Raw genomic sequence first — 21,740 nt, forward strand, 5'->3', positions numbered from 1 at the left:
AACATCAGGGCCTCTAAATCGATTTGCTTAATTGTGGCACACAGGTTTGATGTCACCTGTGTGAGTTTGAAAATAACTCACAACACAAGAGGGTCAGGGGAAATTTGGGACCAAGACGTGCATCAATCACCAGAGATTGTAAACACAAAAAGAGATGCCGCTGTTCATGTATTGCTTGAGGTCAAAATCTAATGACTCAAGAAAAAATCCTATAACTCAAGAAACTTTTATTTTAGTACGAAACCCGTCGCCCTGAAAGGCTGTTTCCATCCTCTCACTAATGCCCTTTTCACATCAGGGAAGGGAAGGCCTCTCTACTGGCATAGCGGTAATCTCCAACCCCTGAGATCTAAGGTGAATTGAAAAGTGTAGCTTTGAATGGAAGCAGCTGGATCTACAGGAAATGACTGCAGCAAAACTGCAGGACATAACAAAAATAGCTATGGAGGTAACAGCAGAACTCATAGTAACTTTAGTAGGACTTTCGGGATATGACAGAAAAATCACTGTTAGCATTGCAAGTTGAAGCAGAAAGTGTGACAGAGCGGGTGCTGAAAGAGTGGTAGTAGCATTTGCATTTTCACTCACTCATCCACATGTACCCTGAGTATAGTGCATTACACACCTGCTTTATAGATCTGTTTAGAACATACATGCCACTGATGCCTTGACTATACATGCTTTGTGAGCAGTAGACGCTTTCAAAACTCTTCCTCTGTTCTCCCAGGAAAGAAAACTTGCACTGCGGCTACCTTCTGTGAAAATGAGAACCTTGTTTGCTGTTACCAAGCTGTACTGCTACTTGATTTGTATTGGCTATTTGAATGAGGAAATATTGCACTGCTGCCCAAGCTGTGTCATTTTTGTGAGAGTGGGAAGCTTGCACTATTGTTGCTATGCTGTACCAGTTCTATGGCGAAGGGAAGCTGCTGCTGCTATTGCCTCAAAAGTGCTTTAAGCCTCACTAGTGGTACTGAAACATTACATAAATACCAATACAACACAATCTGTACCTGTTGTGTAAGGGTGATAAGCTTGTCATAATAATGCTTAACTGGTACCGATTAAGAAGGGAAGATTGCACTGCTGCAACCTGTGAGCTGGGGTTTTGTCTAGTGGCAGTTTTGACTAATCTAAGGTAACGTCGAAGGTTAATATGCCTGCTGCAAAGAATATATACCACACAGATCACATACGTGTATTTTATATGCATAGCTCTGTGGGTTGCTGCTTTTATCACAGAGAACCTTTTGTTCATAAGTTGCAATAGTAATCTATCACAGTGAGCTATGAACTGCATGTAAACTGCATGGTATAGGTTAGAAAGTTATGTTTTTTCCAAGTCTTTCATCATCCTAATGTTGCTAAAAAGGTTTTTTTGGGTAGAAATAAATTCTTATTAGTAAATGTACCCCTAACCACTGTGATTTTGGAAAAGGGGGGTGGTGATGGACAGAGTTTCTGAATGATGCAGAATACTCTTACCAAGTCAATAGATCATGGTTTTAATCCATCACCGTTTTTTAGCTCACTGCACCATCCCAGCTCAGAACCTGGCTATATGCAAATTAGTCTGTTCCTGTCCCAGTGCATGATGGGAACAGGGCAAACCAAACTACCAAGCCAATTCTTATACTGGGAAGGAAACAAGCTTCCGGGGACCGGTTTCTGGCATCACAGCCTTCTTCGGCCCGGCTTGCTTGAATCCTGATGGTGCAATGAGCAAGGGACTCACGTCTGAGTATACCCTCCCACACATAGTGTGGATAAAACCGATTTTGGAAAAGGGGGGTGGTGATGGACAGAGTTTCTGAATGATGCAGAATACTCTTACCAAGTCAATAGATCATGGTTTAAATCCATCACCGTTTTTTAGCTCACTGCACCATCCCAGCTCAGAACCTGGCTATATGCAAATTAGTCTGTTCCTGTCCCAGTGCATGATGGGAACAGGGCAAACCAAACTACCAAGCCAATTCTTATACTGGGAAGGAAACAAGCTTCCGGGGACCGGTTTCTGGCATCACAGCCTACTTCGGCCCGGCTTGCTTGAATCCTGATGGTGCAATGAGCAAGGGACTCACGTCTGAGTATACCCTCCCACACATAGTGTGGATAAAACCGATTTTAGAAAAGGGGGGTGGTGATGGACAGAGTTTCTGAATGATGCAGAATACTCTTACCAAGTCAATAGATCATGGTTTTAATCCATCACCGTTTTTTAGCTCACTGCACCATCCCAGCTCAGAACCTGGCTATATGCAAATTAGTCTGTTCCTGTCCCAGTGCATGATGGGAACAGGGCAAACCAAACTACCAAGCCAATTCTTATACTGGGAAGGAAACAAGCTTCCGGGGACCGGTTTCTGGCATCACAGCCTTCTTCGGCCCGGCTTGCTTGAATCCTGATGGTGCAATGAGCAAGGGACTCACGTCTGAGTATACCCTCCCACACATAGTGTGGATAAAACCGATACCATCACCACCCCCCTTTTCCAAAATCGGTTTATCCACACTATGTGTGGGAGGGTATGCTCAGACGTGAGTCCCTTGCTCATTGTACCATCAGGATTCAAGCAAGCCGGGCCGAAGAAGGCTGTGATGCCAGAAACCGGTCCCCGGAAGCTTGTTTCCTTACCAGTATAAGAATTGGCTTGGTAGTTTGGTTTGCCCTGTTCCCATCATGCACTGGGACAGGAACAGACTAATTTGCATATAGCCAGGTTCTGAGCTGGGATGGTGCATTGAGCTAAAAAACGGTGATGGATTAAAACCATGATCTCTTGACTTGGTAAGAGTATTCTGCATCATTCAGAAACTCTGTCCATCACCACCCCCCTTTTCCAAAATCGGTTTATCCACACTATGTGTGGGAGGGTATGCTCAGACGTGAGTCCCTTGCTCATTGTACCATCAGGATTCAAGCAAGCCGGGCCGAAGAAGGCTGTGATGCCAGAAACCGGTCCCCGGAAGCTTGTTTCCTTACCAGTATAAGAATTGGCTTGGTAGTTTGGTTTGCCCTGTTCCCATCATGCACTGGGACAGGAACATACTAATTTGCATATAGCCAGGTTCTGAGCTGGGATGGTGCATTGAGCTAAAAAACGGTGATGGATTAAAACCATGATCTCTTGACTTGGTAAGAGTATTCTGCATCATTCAGAAACTCTGTCCATCACCACCCCCCTTTTCCAAAACCCCTAACCACTGTGTACATTTTGAATCTTTTCAATCCTGAGTGTGTGCTTCTCCAGCCCAAGGGTCTATAAAAAATGCCTACACCTCATAGTACCCTTTGTCTTATGTAATATTTTGTATACACTGACTTACACACATATTATTCATTGCCTCTATATATGCTTGATGTATAGTGCTCTGAAACCTAATCTGGTACAAGAGGCACTATAAAACAAATGAAATACATGTGAAAGAGGGGCTATGAAGAGACGAGGGGCACTGTTGGAGCGTGATAGTGAGGGAACAATTGAAGGACCACAATAAAGATAGTCGTATCCTGGTGCACTGTAAGCCCATCATTTACTATGCTTAAAAAGCAAATGCAATAGAATATAAAAATTAAAAACGTGGTGTAGAAAACAACTTTTTTCACTAGGTTTTCTTGGGGGGAAAACGCCCCCAAACACTTCATCTAGTGGTCCTGTCCGCTCGCTATGCTCCCTCACTACGCAACATACAGGGGTTGGTCTGACAACATTTGCCAGGCCTGCTTTGGGTTCCCAGTCCGGTCTGGATGCCACTCATCACATGCCTTTTCTTTTTATTAGAACATTTTACACTGATGCTTCTCACTTTTTGTCTGTGTTGAGTATTGATCAAATCTTAAACACCTTTTTACTACACAAAGGAGAAAACTATTGGCATTGCCAAAGCTCATTTAAATGTATAATGCAAATGGGAACCCTTACAAAGCATGGGAAGCAAGCTAACTTTACGAAAAGGACTTAAGCACTTTGTAAAATTAAAAAATATAGTTGCCAAGGAGAACTATTTGGTACGAGAGGGGACATTGTGCTACACGCACTGACTCAGCGCAGGGGCATCGGCTCTTGGCGCTGCAACACGCCGTGAGGGAAACGGCAGGAGCTTGGCACACCGGGAGACTCCCTCCCGCCTTCAATCCCCAGCAGCCTCAGCAGCCTCGGGAGCGGCGCGCCTGACACGCGTCAGCAGAGCGCCCGGAGGCGCTACAAAACACACAGCGCCCGTGAGCCCCGGGGGACATTGTGCTACACGCACTGACTCTATGGATCTGGGGAATACTGTACCATCAGGCTCTTTGATCCCAATCGCACCGCCTCAAGGCCCCAAGGGTTGTGCAAATAGGCAAAAGGATAATAGCACAACATCTAGGGCGCAGTTGATAAGCAAAACCTGTCTTCCCCAGGCTAAGCCTATGGCATCGCTAATTGATGAGCCTAACTCATCAGGGCCTAGGAGACAGCGTCACAGACCACCAGTTCACCTTCCACCGGAAGCTACACCTTATGTTGCTGTTTTGGTGAACGTACCTGTATTAAAACCGGGTGAATTTGAGTCAAATGGTACACAGTTAGACAATATCAAGACTTGGTGTGACGCGAATTGCACAGGCCCAAATAATATTTCAGAGTGCATTCAGACGGGTAGACGGGTTGACTGGGTGGGGTTTTCAGGCAAGAAATTTGCTGGTGATTGCATGATTGTTAACTTTAATAGACCCCATGAGGCTTTGCGTTTATTTTGGGATGCTACTGAGGTAAAAGAAGACAGGATTAGAGCGGTACCCTTAGGTTTCTTTTATCCACGACCTGTACAACATAAGTCGCCACCAGGTAGGGTTAATCGGAATGCTATCCTCAGTCATACCCCCTGTCCTAGCTCCTGGGCTACGCAAATAACAAGCTTGTTACCAAAAACCTGTGATAATCATGGAAGCGAACTAAGGAATAGTCTGGTGTTAACTAACAGGTTTTCTGCCCTATCAAATCTAGAGGAAAACGATTGACTGACTGCCAGTGGTAGTACCCTAAACCAGTTACGACCCACTTTGCCTACTGGAGATGAAAAGGGTAATATTGGGAAAATGATGAGCTGGAACATCGCAGGCCTACGCTCTAAAAGGGGTGATACAAGATGGTTGGATTTGTTAAAAGAATATGATGTGGTGGCCCTACAGGAAACGTGGGATAGGGATTGTGATTTCTGGTTAGATGGATATACATCTTATTTTTTAGCTGCCCAGACATCGAGCTCAGGTCGAAATAAAGGAGGGTTGCTGTTTCTAATATCAGTCAATGTGAGGGGCACTGTAAAAGTATTAAACACACCATCCCAAAACTATCTAGTTTTGGAAGTTACAATGTCTAACAATTCTAAATGTGTTTATATTAACTTTTATAATGCCATACAAAGCATAGCTGTAAATGAAAACATCAACTCCCTGACAGAGTTTTTGTGTAATTATAAAGAGGGTCAAACCACTTTTGTATATTTCACCCTGATGGAGGATTTTAACATACATTTATGTCAACAGAACTGCCAGTTAAAAGATATTGCAAATATAGATATGATGCCACTTTCACACTTTGAACATTCTGCAAAGGGGTCTGCCCTAGAAGAACTTCTTCTTGAGAATGATTTATTTGAACCAGAGTTCTTCGATATCAATGAAAGGGTCCCAACTTACAGTGCTAGGGACAGTAACACTATTATTGATTATATATTCATCTCTCCGGGCATGTTACATAATGTTATCTTTTATAATGCTATTCATACTACATTCAGTGATCATAATCCTGTTGTGTTAGAAGTAGAAAACAACAACCTGTTTTTATTTAATAAAATAACCAAAGCAGAAATACCTACAGACTTAACTGCTAGGGACCAGGGGAGACGGGTTAAATGGAGCAAAATCATCCCAGAGGATTTTTTTTATTCCTTAAATCTAAAAGTGGGTAAAGAAATAAATATATGTAGGGAACCACTTAAATTTGAGGGGAATATAATTTTGTCATTCGAAACCATCTGCCGCCAAGTAGCGGATGATTTAAAATGCAAATCGAAAAGTAGGGAGAAAAAGGTAAAGGGGTGGTTTGATAACGAATGCACCAAAACCCATAGAGAATTACATAAAGCATTGAAAAAGATACCCCGAGATGGACTAGAGGTGGTCAGGCTTAGGAAAAAGTATAATTTGAATATTTTAAGGAGAAAAAATGAAATAACAAAGACAGGCATGGGATGACTTGTACGAGAAGGCTACTCTGAGGGATAGCGCTAAATTCTGGACCATTGTTAACACTCCCTTATTTAATGGGAAAGAAAATGCGCCACTAGAGGTAAATATCCCCGAACATGACGGGTTGGATCATTTCCAAAAGATTTATGGCAGTAACCTCGAGCTAGGCCCCATAGACCCAATTGTGATTAACACGCATGACATTCTACCTGGATTTTCTATAAAAGAGGTTCAGAAGGCAATTGAGGACACGGCGGGCCAGAAGCCCCCTGGCCCAGATGGAGTACCAGCCGACATGTTTAAAGCAAACTCGGGTATGTGGTCAGTGGTCCTCGCTAACGTCTTTAATGTAGTTAGTATTGATAAGACAAGAGCCCCAACAACCTGGTCACAATCCATTATAATCCCCATTTTTAAGAAGGGTCAAAGGGGGGACCCAAGATGCTATAGACCCATATCTCTGTTAGATTCTTCTTTTAAAATCTTAGGTAAGGTTATACTAGAAAGAATCTCAGCCTGGGCCACTAATAAAGATATTCTGTGTGAGGCTCAGTATGGCTTTCGATCTGGCAGAGGCACTGAAGATCAATGCCTAAATTTACATCTTACTCTGAGCAAATATACAGTAGCATCAAAGGGGATGATGTACCTGGCATTCATGGACTTGTCCACAGCCTTTGACCTAGTTAATAGGTCAAAGCTGTGGACAATACTCCTTGAAAGGGGACTGGATCGAGCACTTGTGAATTTTTTGGCGCAACTCCATAGTGATCTGAGGGCGACTATTCGCATGTCTCAAGAGGGTAATTGTACAGCATATTTTAAATCAGGAAGGGGGGTGCGCCAAGGGTGCATCTTGGCCCCCATGCTTTTTTCCCTTTATATTAATTCATTAGGAAAATCCCTGGAAGCGGCCTCTACTGATGTACCGCGTATGGGTGGCTCCTTGATGCCGGTCCTATTATATGCCGATGATACGGTATTGTTGTCGAGAACCCCAAATGGCTTACAACATCTATTAAATACCTTTGGGGCTTTTATGCAAGACCTGGATCTATTAGTAAACATAGAGAAATCACATGTAATGGCAGTGGGCAAACGCAAGAATAGTATTAAACCCCTCTCCTGTAATGGCTCTGTGCTTTCCAAAGTCAAAGTTTTCACCTACCTAGGAGTGGTGTTTGATGAGAAAGGGACGTGGGCACCACAAATCTCGAGCAAAGCAGTGGCAGTAAAGAGATCGGCGGCCGCTATCCTGGGTTTCGCAAAACGACTGGGTGGCAAACCGGCCGAGGCTATATTGTCCATCTATAGACCCAAAACCCTGGCCATTGCCAGGTACGGGGCCTCGATATGGGGTTTTAAAAACATGGCTCATATACAAAAAGAGGAGAATATATTCTTGCGATCCCTTATGGGCCTTCCCCAATCTACTCCAGCCTTCGCAATCCATATGGAATTGAGGTTGGGGTATATTGAAGACACGCTGTCCATGGCCCCACTCTTGTCATGGATTAAAACATGGCTTAATCCCGACTTAACTTTAAATCATAAGATCATTAGGGATTGTATGGGGCGGGACAATGTAGCTGCGATCGGGTGGCTAACATATATCAAAACAACTGCAGGATATTTGGGCCGCCCTGATCTATATACAAAACCTGAAGGCCTAATAGGAGAAGACATCAAATGGGTCAAGATCCACTTTATAAAGAAAAGGGAAGCAGAAAGAGAGTTAAGCGAAATAATGAAGCCAACTGTAAGGTCTCACTATATGATGATTACATCGTTATCTATTCAACCATACTTGACGATAGTTAATAAACCATACCATCGGTGGCTCCTTACAAAATTTCACTTTAATCAAGCTCACTTTCTGCTGGGTGAATATGATAAGTGGTGTAAGCCTCACGAGAATGCTCCCTGCAAATGTGATGATTTTTCTGACCAGGATTTATTGCATTTTGTGTTCTTTTGTCCCTTCTTTAAGAGTGGCAGGGAGAAGTTTATCAAGCCAATACTGAAAGATCAAGAGTTTATCCAAGTTAAACCGGCTTTATTGTTCCTGCAGCTAATGGAGTCACCACTAGTAATGTATGGGGTAGCCAATTTCCTGATAATGTCAATTCGGTCCAGGCAAAAGAGAGTTCGGCCAACTTGTGCCCTATAATATGGAAATTGACGATTGATCGAAATATTTCTAGGCAACTAGTTTTTCAATACCTGACCTTTAGCAAAAACTACTTTATGAATCTCGCAAGGTTTGCACATTTCCCCTGGATGTAAAATGGATATAGAATGATTGTAAATAGTACTGTAAATAGATCTGTAGCAATTTCAATGTATAAAATTTTGTAAAATTTTGATAGATTTGCACAATTCGCAGTGGTTCTAAAAATTATGGAATTGTAAATAATTTCGTTGTATAGTTACCTTGAACACCGCTGAAGACGTGTACATATTGAATCCCTGCTTTTAATAACTTTTTATTAATATTTTTAAAAAAAAATTGTGTTTGATCAAAAATGAATGTATAGCATACTTTTATGATTTTAAAATAATCGAATAAAGTGCAATTGACTCTGGTACGAGACACCTTCAGCCAGTTCTGACTTCTTACCCAAGGATACTTCACTTGTGTTTATGATCCCATAGTGATGGCAGAAAAAGAAAAATTACATTCCCCAGAGTGTAATATGTCAGCTGACAAGTGAAGCCTAGCTGATGGCATCACATCACTGAGCCAATTGGCAATTTGTGCAAAGCATAGCTAAATTAAATGTGTGATTTTGTACCTTTTATTCTAGAGACAATGTGTGGTTAAACAGTCCAGTGTGGGTCGAGGGTATGGCCTTTCAGCTGCAGATGCAAGTACCCATTTGTACTGGGCTAAAACTAACACTGCACTAAAACAAAGGAGCACGCTGAAATTGCTTTACTGCCTAGAATAATGAGAGTCCAAATGGGGGTTTGAGCACTTGAACATAACAGGAAGGCACTGAAACATAACTGGAATGACAATCTCTTGCCCTCTTCAGCCGCAGAAGCTTAACAGGTTTCATGAGACAAAGGAAAAGAAAACCAATGTGTAGGCACTTCTCGAGTGCTGTCTCAGCCTATGGTATGATGCTATGCATAATGCATCTGAAACACCTCTGCTAAGTGCACTAACGTGCACAGGTTCAACACATGTCCCGCAAGAGCTTCCTGTGCCACCTAGTTCTCGCTCAGCATGTGACTGCTCATTTAGGGGCACTAGCTCCGTCCTGCCATGCAGATGTTTTACTACACAGAACGAACCATATACCAAGCTGCTACCACCCAACTGCCATCTCTATCTCAGCCAGACATCCTCTTTACAATACAGAAGACTTTAGTTTTTCACAAATAAGTCAAGTCTCCACAGTTAACTCTACTACATTTAAAACAAGCACAGAAATAATTATTGGGGCTGGTAATGATTGCCAACCTATTGGCTTTGGCAATGCTTGCTTTTTAATATTATGTAAATCTTTATCACAACCCTCCCCTCCCCCCCCAAATGAATTGGCTGCCTTTGTGTGCCCACACAGAGATAGATGTCTTTGAATATTTTTATAATAAAGCTATTTTTGGCTGCTCGTATGTTGACGTGCACACATGAGCGGGGATATTTACGTAGAATCAAAGCCCATTCTAGAAAGGCTTCACATGCATGGGCGTGCAAATGCATATATCAGAATGGGTGTGTGAGAGCCCTAGTTCCGAAAGGAGGAATTCCCCTCCTTGACCTCCTGTAACATTTTGTCAGACTTTACTAGCTATGACATTCTCTGTGTGATTAATCATTTCACCAAGGGACTTCGTACTCCTATTTTTGTTAAACGTGCAAATGCATGAACACAGAAAGCCAGCTTTAAATGAGATGGGAGCCCATTCAAAAATAGAGCCTTCTGCTTGCACACATGTAAATGTACAGGAATTTATATAGCGCAAATCACCGAGCGGTTTTTAAGCGCTTGCTTAGGGAACCCGTCCTGGTATTCCCCTGTGAGATAACCCCGGCAGGGTACCCGCAAGGTGAAAGCCAGGTATCCTGCCACGAGGGGCCGTTGTGGAGATTAAGCAAGCTATTGCCCAGAGTCACAGAGTGTGAACCCGTGAATCGAGTAGGCACCGGAGCGAGAATTGTCAAGTCCATGGACATTTTAGGACTCAAGACCCCGCCGAGCCGGGAATTGAACCCTGGTCCTGGGCTGACCTCTGCTTCCAGGTCTGCCTCATCTAACCAGTGAGCCACACTTCTCCAGTCATATTTCAATGGAAATAAAACCCATTAAAACAACTAAAGTGTATGTACTACCTCCTGCATGGGAACTACAGACCACATTGAGGCCTGGAAGCACTGTCTGGGAAGCTAGCAGACGCTTGAAAAAATATAAACCCTGCATAAAAATATATACGACAATTTAAAACAGTGGAAATCAGCCCTGTAGTTTCCAACACAGAAAAGGACAATATTGTAAGCTATTGTATATAAACAGTGCACAAGCAAAATGTCATCACTCGTAAGGATTGTAGCCAGTGGCTGACTCATTGCCTTATGCTGTGGCGGGGGGAAGAAAAAAGTGAATGCCATAACTAACCAATGGATGAAGAGGGCTAGCTCAAAACCCCTAAAGTAAGAATATTATACATACGTATTTTAATCAAATCAGAATGTCTTGGCTAACACTAGACCTAAAAATGGTGAGCAGCCATCACAACGCGGGCATTACCACGCGCTGCCATTACGACGCTGCTTTTACAACGCAATTCGTTTCAACGACTTGCGCTGGAGAGCGCTGTTGGAAAATGAATAGTTTAATTTTCTAATCCAACACCTTCCCTCCTGTAACGTGGGCTGCAGTTGGAATAGAAAATTAAACTATTCCACTATCCAGCGCTTACAGTGCAAGTCGTTGTAACGACTTGCGTTGTAAAAACAGCGTCAGGGTAAAAGCCCGCGTTGTAATGTCATACAACCCCTAAAAATCCATAGAGAGCACTTAAACAAAAGCAAGTTTAACCAGATTTATCAATCTATCTATCTACATATATATTCTATTTACCAACTTTTCAAGATAGCAATAACTGCATAGAAATTTGATGGAAACTAAACTAAAAACCATGAAAACACATGTAATTCTGCAAAATCCAAGTAACTATTTGATAAAATATAGACAACACAATAGCTGTAAGAAAAAACACATGCCAGAACTAGATAATCACCTTTCTCATTGACAGCAGGAGAACAACTTGGAAACAATATGAACCCCATACCCATATGTTTGACTATTTTGCCAAAAATCTAAAGCAGCTCAAATGTTTTCTACAGGGAACCCAAGGATGTCCCTAAAACATGTGACAATATGTAAACAATATGGTAAAATAAGGCAAACAAAATCATCACACTAAACTTCCCCTCACTCAAGTACACGAGTGGATGGTCATCAATTGTCTGTGCCTAAATGGATGCAAAGAAATTAAATGAAAATGAAATTTGTAAGCAAATCTAATACCAGAGGGTGTCTAGGCGCGAGCTTAAAAGAAAATATACATATATATACATATACATATACATATATATATTACTGCTCTGCCGCGGAAGGCTGCGTCATTTCAAGTTTTGAAAGGCTGCGCGGGAGTGGAACCTTGCCAAAACCGCAGTCAGCACAGCTGATGAGGAAAATACTGACCAGCCAACATGGAAAGGGGCCTACTATAGGTTTTTTTTAAATAATTGAAGAGTTAACTAAATGTTGATGTGGCATCGGAACCCACTGTGGGGAACAACAAACTTCCTAACAAGCCTGCATTTACCAGCAGAAAAGGCCAACACAAGTAAGCGTGAGCCCACTAATTGGTATACATATAAAATGAGGCATGCAGTTTAGGAAATCCATGCCGCATCTTTTCAGCTGCCAGATGAAGGGGCCATAGCCTTGAAACGCGTTGCACAAAGGAAATAAAAAGCCCGGAAATGCTGCTGCTGGTTTTCCTGCTTTACAGAACCGAAAGGCTCACATCAGTTGTGAGTGGAACCTCCAAAGCTTTGAGCAATTGGACAATAATATATATAGGATCAAATATGGAGATCATTCAAGTTGCTTGTCTACACAGATCACATTTTGCTTGTCTACACAGATAGATACATCTGTGCCTTGGTTAACAAAGCACAATCCTACTATTTATTAAGCTAAATGAAATATAATGTTTCTCCCTGATTGGTGTCCCCAAGTCTGTTTAAAATCATGACTAGAACAGGTTCCATTGGTTGAGTTGGATGGATACCAAAGCCGAACAAGATACTCAATTATCCAGTGAATATGAAGCCGTCAAGGATATTTTCAATGCATTATGCGCTGGGACATTACCTCTACATTGGTCCTATGAAAAGCTCAGGTTGACCTTCTTCTGGCGACCAGAATCCCATCTAGGAGAATCTACGATCTAATGGAGCAAGAAAATCAATACCTGCACCAATATCTACACAAATATTTCCAGAATGGCTGCATAAGACCATCTAAATACCCTGCAGCTTCCCCTCTATTTTATGTCCTCAAAGGCAACAGTGAGTAAATGCTCTACATGGATTACCATGCCCTTAATAACAGAACTGTTAAGAACAAGTATCCTTTGCTTGCCACTCATCCCCATCTCATTATGCCAAGTAAAAATGGGCAACATATACACTAAATTAGACTTACTTGGAGCGTACAACTGGCTTCAAACTCACATTGGAATGAGTGGAAAATGGCATTCCACACTAGCTATGGCCTGTTTGAATATTGTGTACTGCCATTCGGGCTGTGCCACATCCCATTGGCATTCCAATTTTTTTTCAATTACATGCTCCACGTATACCTGGATGGGTGTGTAATATACTTCATTGATGATATTCTTATTAATTTATCCTACGAGAACATATTGAGCACATGAAAATGGACTTGGCACGTCTTGAAATGCGAGGTTCATACCACTCAGGTAGAAATTCCTTGGCTTTATCTTGAGAAATAAAGGACTCTCTACGGTCAAGCAGAAAATCCAAACCATACTTGAATGGCCAAGACTCATAAACATTTAGAATATTCAAATTTTTCTTGGTTTTGCATATTTGATTGCCATTTTTGTAACCCTTTCTCTACCAAGGTAACTCTAATCACCAGCCTACTACAAAAGGGGATCAAATTCCAGTGGCTCAGGAAACTGATCATGCCTTCCAGGAGGTTAAAAGGGTATTCACCACCGCCCAAACCTGAGACATCCCTACACTTCACAACCTTTTATCATCAAAGCAGATGCGTCAGGTAATACCAACGGGGCGATACTTTCCCAGAGAGCTACACATACAGGACAACTTCATCCAACTGCCTATTTACTGCCTTTACCACCTGAAACCCACTACACCATAGCAGAAAAGGAGCTACCAGCTATCTGCTTGACTTTCAAAGGATGACAGCACTACCTGCTACATGCTAAATTCCCCATCACTGTTTACCCTGATCGTCAAAAACTAAAATTCTCACATTGTGCTTCGAACCTCATTCCCCAGACATCTTTGTTGGACATAGTTCTTTGCAGAGTTTAATTTTGTGATCACTTTCCATCCTGAAACTTCCAACAAGGAGGATGCACGTTCCCAATGTCTTTTTCAGCCAAACCAACAAAGTATGGAAGCACCACCAATAATACAGCAAGAACCGATTATTGGGACTATAAAATCTGAAGGATTTCTGGGACTAGTACAAACACAGATGACTCACATTTATATGTTTGTTTGACTCACATTTATATGTGGGCATGAAAATACAGACAGTTTCTAAATGCCACACATAACTCATGTTTAATCCTTTTTGTCAGGAATAATTTTCTCCTTCCTTTATGAGGACCTAGGGAGGTCACAAGATGTGCAACATACCTGATAGAGACATACACACGCACAATATTCTTTAGATTTAGTCTGGGTGTTGGTTCCTCCATCATTTACAGGAACATTGTTAATGATGATACAGTTAGCAAATTGCTGAGAAACAGCCAAATAGTTCCTGGTTGGTTACTTATGTGAGGCACTTCCTATATATTTTTTCACACAATCTCTAGGTGGATTGATGCAATGTTCTCTGGGCACTGGGCCTCACACATAGAAGTTGTCTCTAGAAGAGAACTAGGACAAAAATCCCCACAAAAAGAAAACCAAAGTGATTGGGGCCCCCTATATGAGAAATAAAGTGTGTTTTCCGTGGCTTTATTGTAATTGGTCAGTCTGAGCTGAGGATGCTTTTGGTACAGATTCCCACTCTAGCTTCTAATTTTGTTGGATACAGAACCTGTAAGCCAAGGGTAAAGCTGGTAGTGTAGACAATTCCCTGTTACTCTTTTACCCAAAGGGGGTATGATGAAAAAACTCACTCTGCAAAAACGACTACAAGAAGAAGTATTCTACTAAGGCACCACCATTAATGGAATTCCTCTGATTCTATCATTCCTAATGCCCTCCCCCTTGCCTGGCCACTCTGATCCTCTGTTTTGCATCAACTCATAGAGTCGGTGCTGCCAGAAGGTGGGCCTCTCGGGGGTACTGCTCCCTAGAAACCCAGTGTCTTAGTTGGCCCTTATTAGATCCCAGCATGCATGAACTCTGTCACAGAAGTACTATAGGGAGACCTAGCAAAAAGCCAATATGGCTGGTGTGGACAGTAGGCCTTTTGGCTTTGCCAATGCTCGTTTTGTTTAGCTATAGTTTTTGTAAAAGGATTATTATTAGAGAAACTGCTGAGCCCTTGTCAATAAAACTATGGCTAAGAGCAAAAAAGACCATTTGTTCAAAAAGAACACATTGGCCTTGAAGTCCTGGCACTGAAGGGAACTATTTTGTGTGGGGATGTGATCATTGTGAATAGACAGAATGCTGTCACTCACAGTGGAGTTAGTCACTGGCTGAAGTGGGTGGTCCCACTGTCTCATGCTATATGCTGTAGTGGGTGGAATACAAATGTGAATAAGACAACAACGGACCAATGGATGAAGAGGGCTGCCTGAGAGCCCTATAAATAAATATAATATGCATATAGTTTTAGTGAGTAAAAGGTATTGACTAACATTAGGCACGGTACGGGAAGACGATAGATCATGGGAAATTCAAGTAACAAATAGTATACTAGACAATGTGAAAATAGGACCTATTCAGGAAGAAATTCAAAACAAAGAAGTAATAGAGCCTATAATTTCCAACTGTGACAAAAGGAATGGGACTATGCCTACCAAACTGTCTGAAATTAGGATTGCTTCCCACAATAAAGCTGCCACGGAGGACGAGTCAAAACAGGAAAGGGTCCTCACAGTACGGAGGGTAGAAACCAGTCCTGAAATAACACCTGAAAGGGACCATCTGCGGATTATGGCAAGGGACGGGAATAAAACAATCAGCTACACAAAAAAACAAATTGTGAAAAAGGAGGCCGCTATTCTACATAGTCCAAAAACCTGCGAGAAACTTATATTCACCCCAGAATTTCCCTCTAGAGGTAGACACGACATACTTAATCAAGGCAATCTACTTCGACTGTTCAAATCCATACCCTCGCTGAATAGCATTTCAAGTAAAGACATTATTTCTGTACAGTTTATGGAGGATAAACAGAGTACCCAGACTCTAACCTTAATCTCACTAACATCATTCCTCATAGCTGAAGAGATATTGAAGGAGCAGGCGACATTTAAATCCTGGGGCATAATGCTAACTAAACAAACCCCAGAGGTCTACCCTACCCCATTTAAAGAAATTGATACATCACCAAAAAATAAATTGGTAGGACCAAAGTCAATATCAGTCTTAAAAAACGCACTTGGCAGATCACCGGTAAAAAAGGTATGCCCCACCTTCCAAAACGCGGCAGAAAGAAACCTAGAATTAAACGATAAATGGATTAACATGGCACTCCATAATAATCAGACACAATGATATGGCAATCCAACACTAATAGGCGATAATAGTGAAGTTAAAGAAAGAATAAGTCTATTGTCGTGGAACATCAATGGTTTGAGGGGGAAAATCAATAATGCACAAATTGACTCTATAGCGGGAAATCCAGACATTGTAGCTTTGCAGGAAACCTGGGAACTTAATCCATTTATGCTACATGGTTATGCCGGCTATACGAAAATGCAAAGAAAGAGCAGAGGTTCAGGAGAGCCAGTGGAGGGCAGGCAATATTTATTTCCAATGCATTGCAAACTGACCATGAGCAAGTGAAGCTAGAAGACTCAAATATTTTGATGGTTAAACTTAGTTTCAAATCAATCTCACAAAATCCTAGAACGCTATACCTGACTATGGTTTACATTTTGCCAACCAACAAGAGTAGGGAGTCAACATGTGGAACCCTAAACAACGTTCTAATCGATAAAATGTTAAGAGGATCCGAAAGCAGATTTTCTGATAACCGGCGATTTCAACCTTAACTTACTGTCATCTCACCCACGTGATGAGATCACGTTACTCCATAACCACCAATGGCTAATTCCTGAACAGGTCATAGGGACCGATAACAACAGCACCACAAATAAAACAGGTCAGAAATTCGTAAAGGATATGGAAGCAATGGGACTTCGAATACTTAATGGGAGAATAAAAACGGATGTCCCACCAAGATACAGCTACTTCGGGCACAATGTAAACTCGAGGATTGATTACACCATGACAACACTACATATGTTCCATAATATCATCTCATACCAACTAAATAAAGTAATTGAAAGTGACCATGCCCAACAGTTAATACTAATGGATACTGGAATAGCTATGAAAAAAGCCTATCAGACGGTCCAAGGGCACATTGGCACTATCAACTATAAAAAGCTGACCTGGAACAGTAGAAACAAAGAGGAAATGAATGATCAAGTGGAAAAAATCTTGGATAAATGCCTGAAAGTTACTACATTAAAAACAGTAATTGAGCAATGGGAAAATCTGATTGAGACGTTGACTACAACAGAAGGTCAAACTAAAATAAATAGGCTAAAAAATGGAAACGCCCCCAAAAAGGAAAATACGGGTAATCTAAACCTACCTCATACAATTATGGTATTGAAAACAGAACGAAATAGGACTATCAGACTGACTAAGAAACTGAGGGTAAACGCGGAAATCACAGGAAAGTTAAAGTTAGTAAATCATAATTTGAAAAAATTGATATGGGGCGAGAAAAACAAAGCAAAGCAAGCAATCTGGGCAAAAATATTCTTCACAAGTAATAAGAAGAACTCAAGAGACTTCTGGTACCTCATTAATGGTCTTGCAAGACCCAACAAGCATGTTGCCTCATCTCCTATAACGGAGCATGAATGGTACAAGTTCTTGAGGAACCATTTGAATCAAGACCCCCTACAGGCAACCTCTCTGGAAATCCACCAAGGGCTTAAATCTCATAAAGAGAATGTCTTTACTTATCATGAGGATGACATGGATACACAATTCCATACAGAAAAAGAAGAGATCATTAAAGTCATAAAACAACAGAAGAACGGTGCACCTGGACCAAACGGGATACCGTGTGCGCTCTTCAAAGAAAACACGGAATTATGGGCGACTTATCTAGAGAAATTGTATATAGAAGTCGCTCGGACAGGAACGGTACCCAAGTCATGGCGTGGATCCTTAATTATTCCAATCTTTAAAAAAGGAAGTTGGGCAATGCCAGAAAATTATAGACTTATTACATTGCAAGATACTGATGCCAAGTTATTCGCCAGAATAATATTGACGAAATTAACTGCCTGGGTGACGGAAGCAAAAATAATGCCCTTTAACCAAACTGGTTTTATACAAGGATTAGGAACTCCTACTAACATACTGGTTCTCGCCCTACTTATAAACAAATCATTAAGATCAAAGCAACCCCTCGATTTTTGTTTTATTGATTTTAAATCCGCGTTCGACTGCGTCAATCGTAAACTACTCTGGAAAAAATTCGAAAAAATGAAAATTCCAGTCCCCCTACTTAATCTAATTTGCCTCTTATACTCAGAGACATGGGTGAGTGTGAGGATGGGGGACGGTCAAACACTATCCCGGGAGATCCCAGCTAACGAAGGTCTGAAGCAAGGTTGTGTTTTAGCCCCCTTCTCTTTAATTTGTTTCTTGCAGACCTACCAGGAATATTGGATGAGGAAAACGCGCACCCCCCGAAACTAGCTGACAAGCGGCTCACATGTCTGATGTATGCGGACGACATCATACTTATAAGCCACACAAAAGTGGGCTTACAGCGCTTAATGAAAAGGACCTATACCTATTGTAAAGAGAACAGAATGGTTATAAACGAGACCAAAACCAAGATTATGGTAGTGGCCAAAAACGTTAAGCCGAATCACAAAAGCCAATGGTTCATGGACAAAACTGAGCTTGAACAAGTTGAGGTCTATAAATACCTGGGAGTATAATTCGATTCTAGGGGCAACTACCAGCTACATAAAAGTGATGCTCAAAGAAAAGCAAACTCACTAGCGGCTGCATTTAGAACTGTGCAGAAGTCGCTTCCTACCCTGTCGTATGGACCTCTCCTGAGCATTGTCGGTGCAAAACTCCAACCCACTATCGCTTATGGTAGCGAAGCCTTAATGGGTAAAGACAGTGATATTCTGAACAAAATCATAACCAGAATATACCGAGTGTTATTTCACCTCCCAGCGAACGCTTCCCCGGCGCAAGTAAGTTTGGAGTTTGGTCTAACCAATCAACAATTTCAAGTAACCCAAACGAAATGCAGACTATGCAATAGAGGTGAGGAAGACATTCAACAACTTCTGTGTATTTGTCCCGAACTCCTCCAAGAGAGAAAAACATTACTAAAAAATCATCTCAACTCACGAGGCATACGGTCATGTAGGCAGGCCGTGATTAAATGTATGATTCCTAATGATATCATTTTAAACTCCTCCTTTGTAAAGTTCCTACTGTTAGCTAAAAAGAAACCCAGAGATGTAACTATTGTAAATACTTAATTGGTTGTAAAGGATATTTAATGCCATTTTATATGATTCTAATCTGGAACATAACTTTTAAATTTTCTTTTAGTTCGAAATGTTGTAAGATTTTAAATAATCATCACAATAAACTACCTTTGTACCTTTGACTAACATTAGGCCTAAAAACATCAACACAGACTATGTGTTTTACACAGGAATGCCCCCTCTAGTTAAAATGGCAAACTAATGGTGTTCGTAAATGATCATAGTGGTGTTGTTACATCAAAAGTGGAATTAAAAAAATGTGAAGTATGATTAACTAAATCGAAAACTATGAATCCCTATGAGACTCCAAACACAACTACCCAAAAACGTGATGTTAAAAAGCATATTGATGTTAAGCTACCACCATCGACTCCCTGCAGTTTCAGGCCACAGCAATTTGCAACCCGCAATACTATTTCAAATGTTTTCTCAACACAAATCTAGATACATAGACACATGGTCGCCCAATTTGATGATTGTTTGTAACAAGACACCCCGCCACTTCTTCTCAACCATAAACATTTTCCACTAAATCTTGTGTAGCATCACATCCCAAAAAGCTAATAAGGAACAAAGTTGAAAACTGCTTCTACTGTTTTCAATTGATCGTTTTCAGTTTCAGATAAACTAACAAGTTGCCTGTTATTCAGAAATGAAGCCTTAAAATGCCTCAAACACAATTTTTAATGAATTGAAAAAATAACATCAGAAGGGACACATTTTTTCCGTAGTTGGAAGCTCAACAGTGGTTGTATAAAACAATCGCTGTGCTAAATTGTGCTGACAAAGATTACGGCGCTGCTCGATTAGATAATGGTTATGTGGTGAACTTTACATTTTAAATAATTGCAATTTATAGCACTAAAATTACACGAATGCAGAATCGACTCAAACTCTTTTTGTTTACATACTAGTTGTTAACACAGATCCATTGAGTCGTTAAATGTAAGTTATTTTACATCCTGTGCTATGTCATTTTGATACTGTACAAAATAATGCATCAAATTAAGCATATTGCATGGGCATTTTAAGTCACTGGTATGCCCTGGATAGGTATAGATCTCTCAGTATATAACCACATGATTTATTTATATGGCCCAGCCCTGCACTGTAACCTTTAATATGCTCATATAGAACAACTGAGGGCACATTATTCTCTATATAATTAGTGATTAATGTGAGGTATGTTTCGATTTGTTTTGAGTTGGCCAAAGTTGTATTACAATCCCATAAGAAAAACTCTACCGGCAGTATATGGCCTCATGGCCTAACATACTGAGATTAAGACCTCACGAATTGCTATCATTTGACTATTCACTCTTTTAGAAATAAGCCACTCTATGTGTACACATATGTTCATGAAAAATGTGTTTCTTAAATATTGATGCCAACATTGGCTGTGAATGGCTTTAAACTGCATGGAACACAGCAATATATAATGTCTGTGCCAGCAAAGGCAATGGCAGACTCACCGGCACCACTCTCTCCAGGCAAACGCTAAAGTTCTTCTTTACATTCGGTTTAAGTTTTTTCAGGGAAAATCTTGTCTCACCAATGAATTCATTGTGACCAAACTTGTCTTCATCACATACTGAAATCCTAAAATGTATAACATAAACAAGTATTACAAGCAATGATAGTTCCTTTGGTATTCTACTATTAAAATGGCTAGACCTGGGCTATCTTCTGAGAAACATAAGCTTCCAGCCTTTGAGAATAGTTCCCACCTCCACAGATGTTAATGTGCTCTTTGAACCATCTCAATATGGAGTCTTATGTGTCTCTCCTCTGCTCTCTGTTGTGTTTGCTATTGTGCCTTGAATTATTTGTTATGACACTAACTGGGCCTCTTATACTTTCCCATCCCCACAGTGACTGCATGCTATATTTATTTTTTTAAGAGTCTTATATAGCCCTGATCAGACCTGAAGGTGTCCGAGCGCTTTACAACATTTATCATGATGAAACCAGACACACATTATTTCAATAAACAGCATTATCTCCTGTCAAATCTTGTTAAGGCCTGGAGGGGATCATAGAAGCGAATCAAAAAGGCAGGAGATGTAAATGCCTTCTTATTGAGATAGCTTTACTATCCGCTGGACGAGATTTCTGTGGCAGAGGAACTCTGTCTCGTTGGGTGGAAGCAATCCAGTTGGATGAGTTCTGTTAAGGAGGAGGTCTTTGAGCTGTCTTTTGAAGTTCATGAAGGAGGGGTTGGTCCTGATATGAACTGGGATGGAGTTCCATATTTTAGGAGCATTTCCACAGATGGGGCGTGATAAGGTTTTTTTTTTGCGAGTTTTAAAGCTATACTTGTTTGATGAATGTGCATACTTATTGTAGTTGTTATTGTATCTCAATTATATAATGTGTGTGCTACTATATCTCTACTCCCTCCTAGACCATTTCAGCTACTTCCACCACTTGCTAATGTATCTTTACTACTTTGCACAAAGCATCTACCTAC

The 21,740-nt window shown here is 41.0% G+C and overlaps 1 protein-coding gene across 1 annotated transcript in view; it reads right to left on the minus strand.

Moving 5' to 3' along the window:
- Positions 1–21,740, minus strand: part of RPH3A (rabphilin 3A) — a 1,088,002-nt gene that overhangs the window by 108,937 nt on the left and 957,325 nt on the right. Inside the window, exon 15 of the mRNA XM_078667417.1 lies at positions 20,743–20,869. Within this exon, the coding sequence (XP_078523543.1) occupies positions 20,743–20,869 (127 nt within the window). The remainder of the gene's footprint in view (positions 1–20,742; positions 20,870–21,740) is intronic.

This window comes from Lissotriton helveticus, chromosome 11 (genome assembly GCF_964261635.1).
Source record: "Lissotriton helveticus chromosome 11, aLisHel1.1, whole genome shotgun sequence".
Taxonomy (NCBI): Eukaryota; Metazoa; Chordata; class Amphibia; order Caudata; family Salamandridae; genus Lissotriton; species Lissotriton helveticus.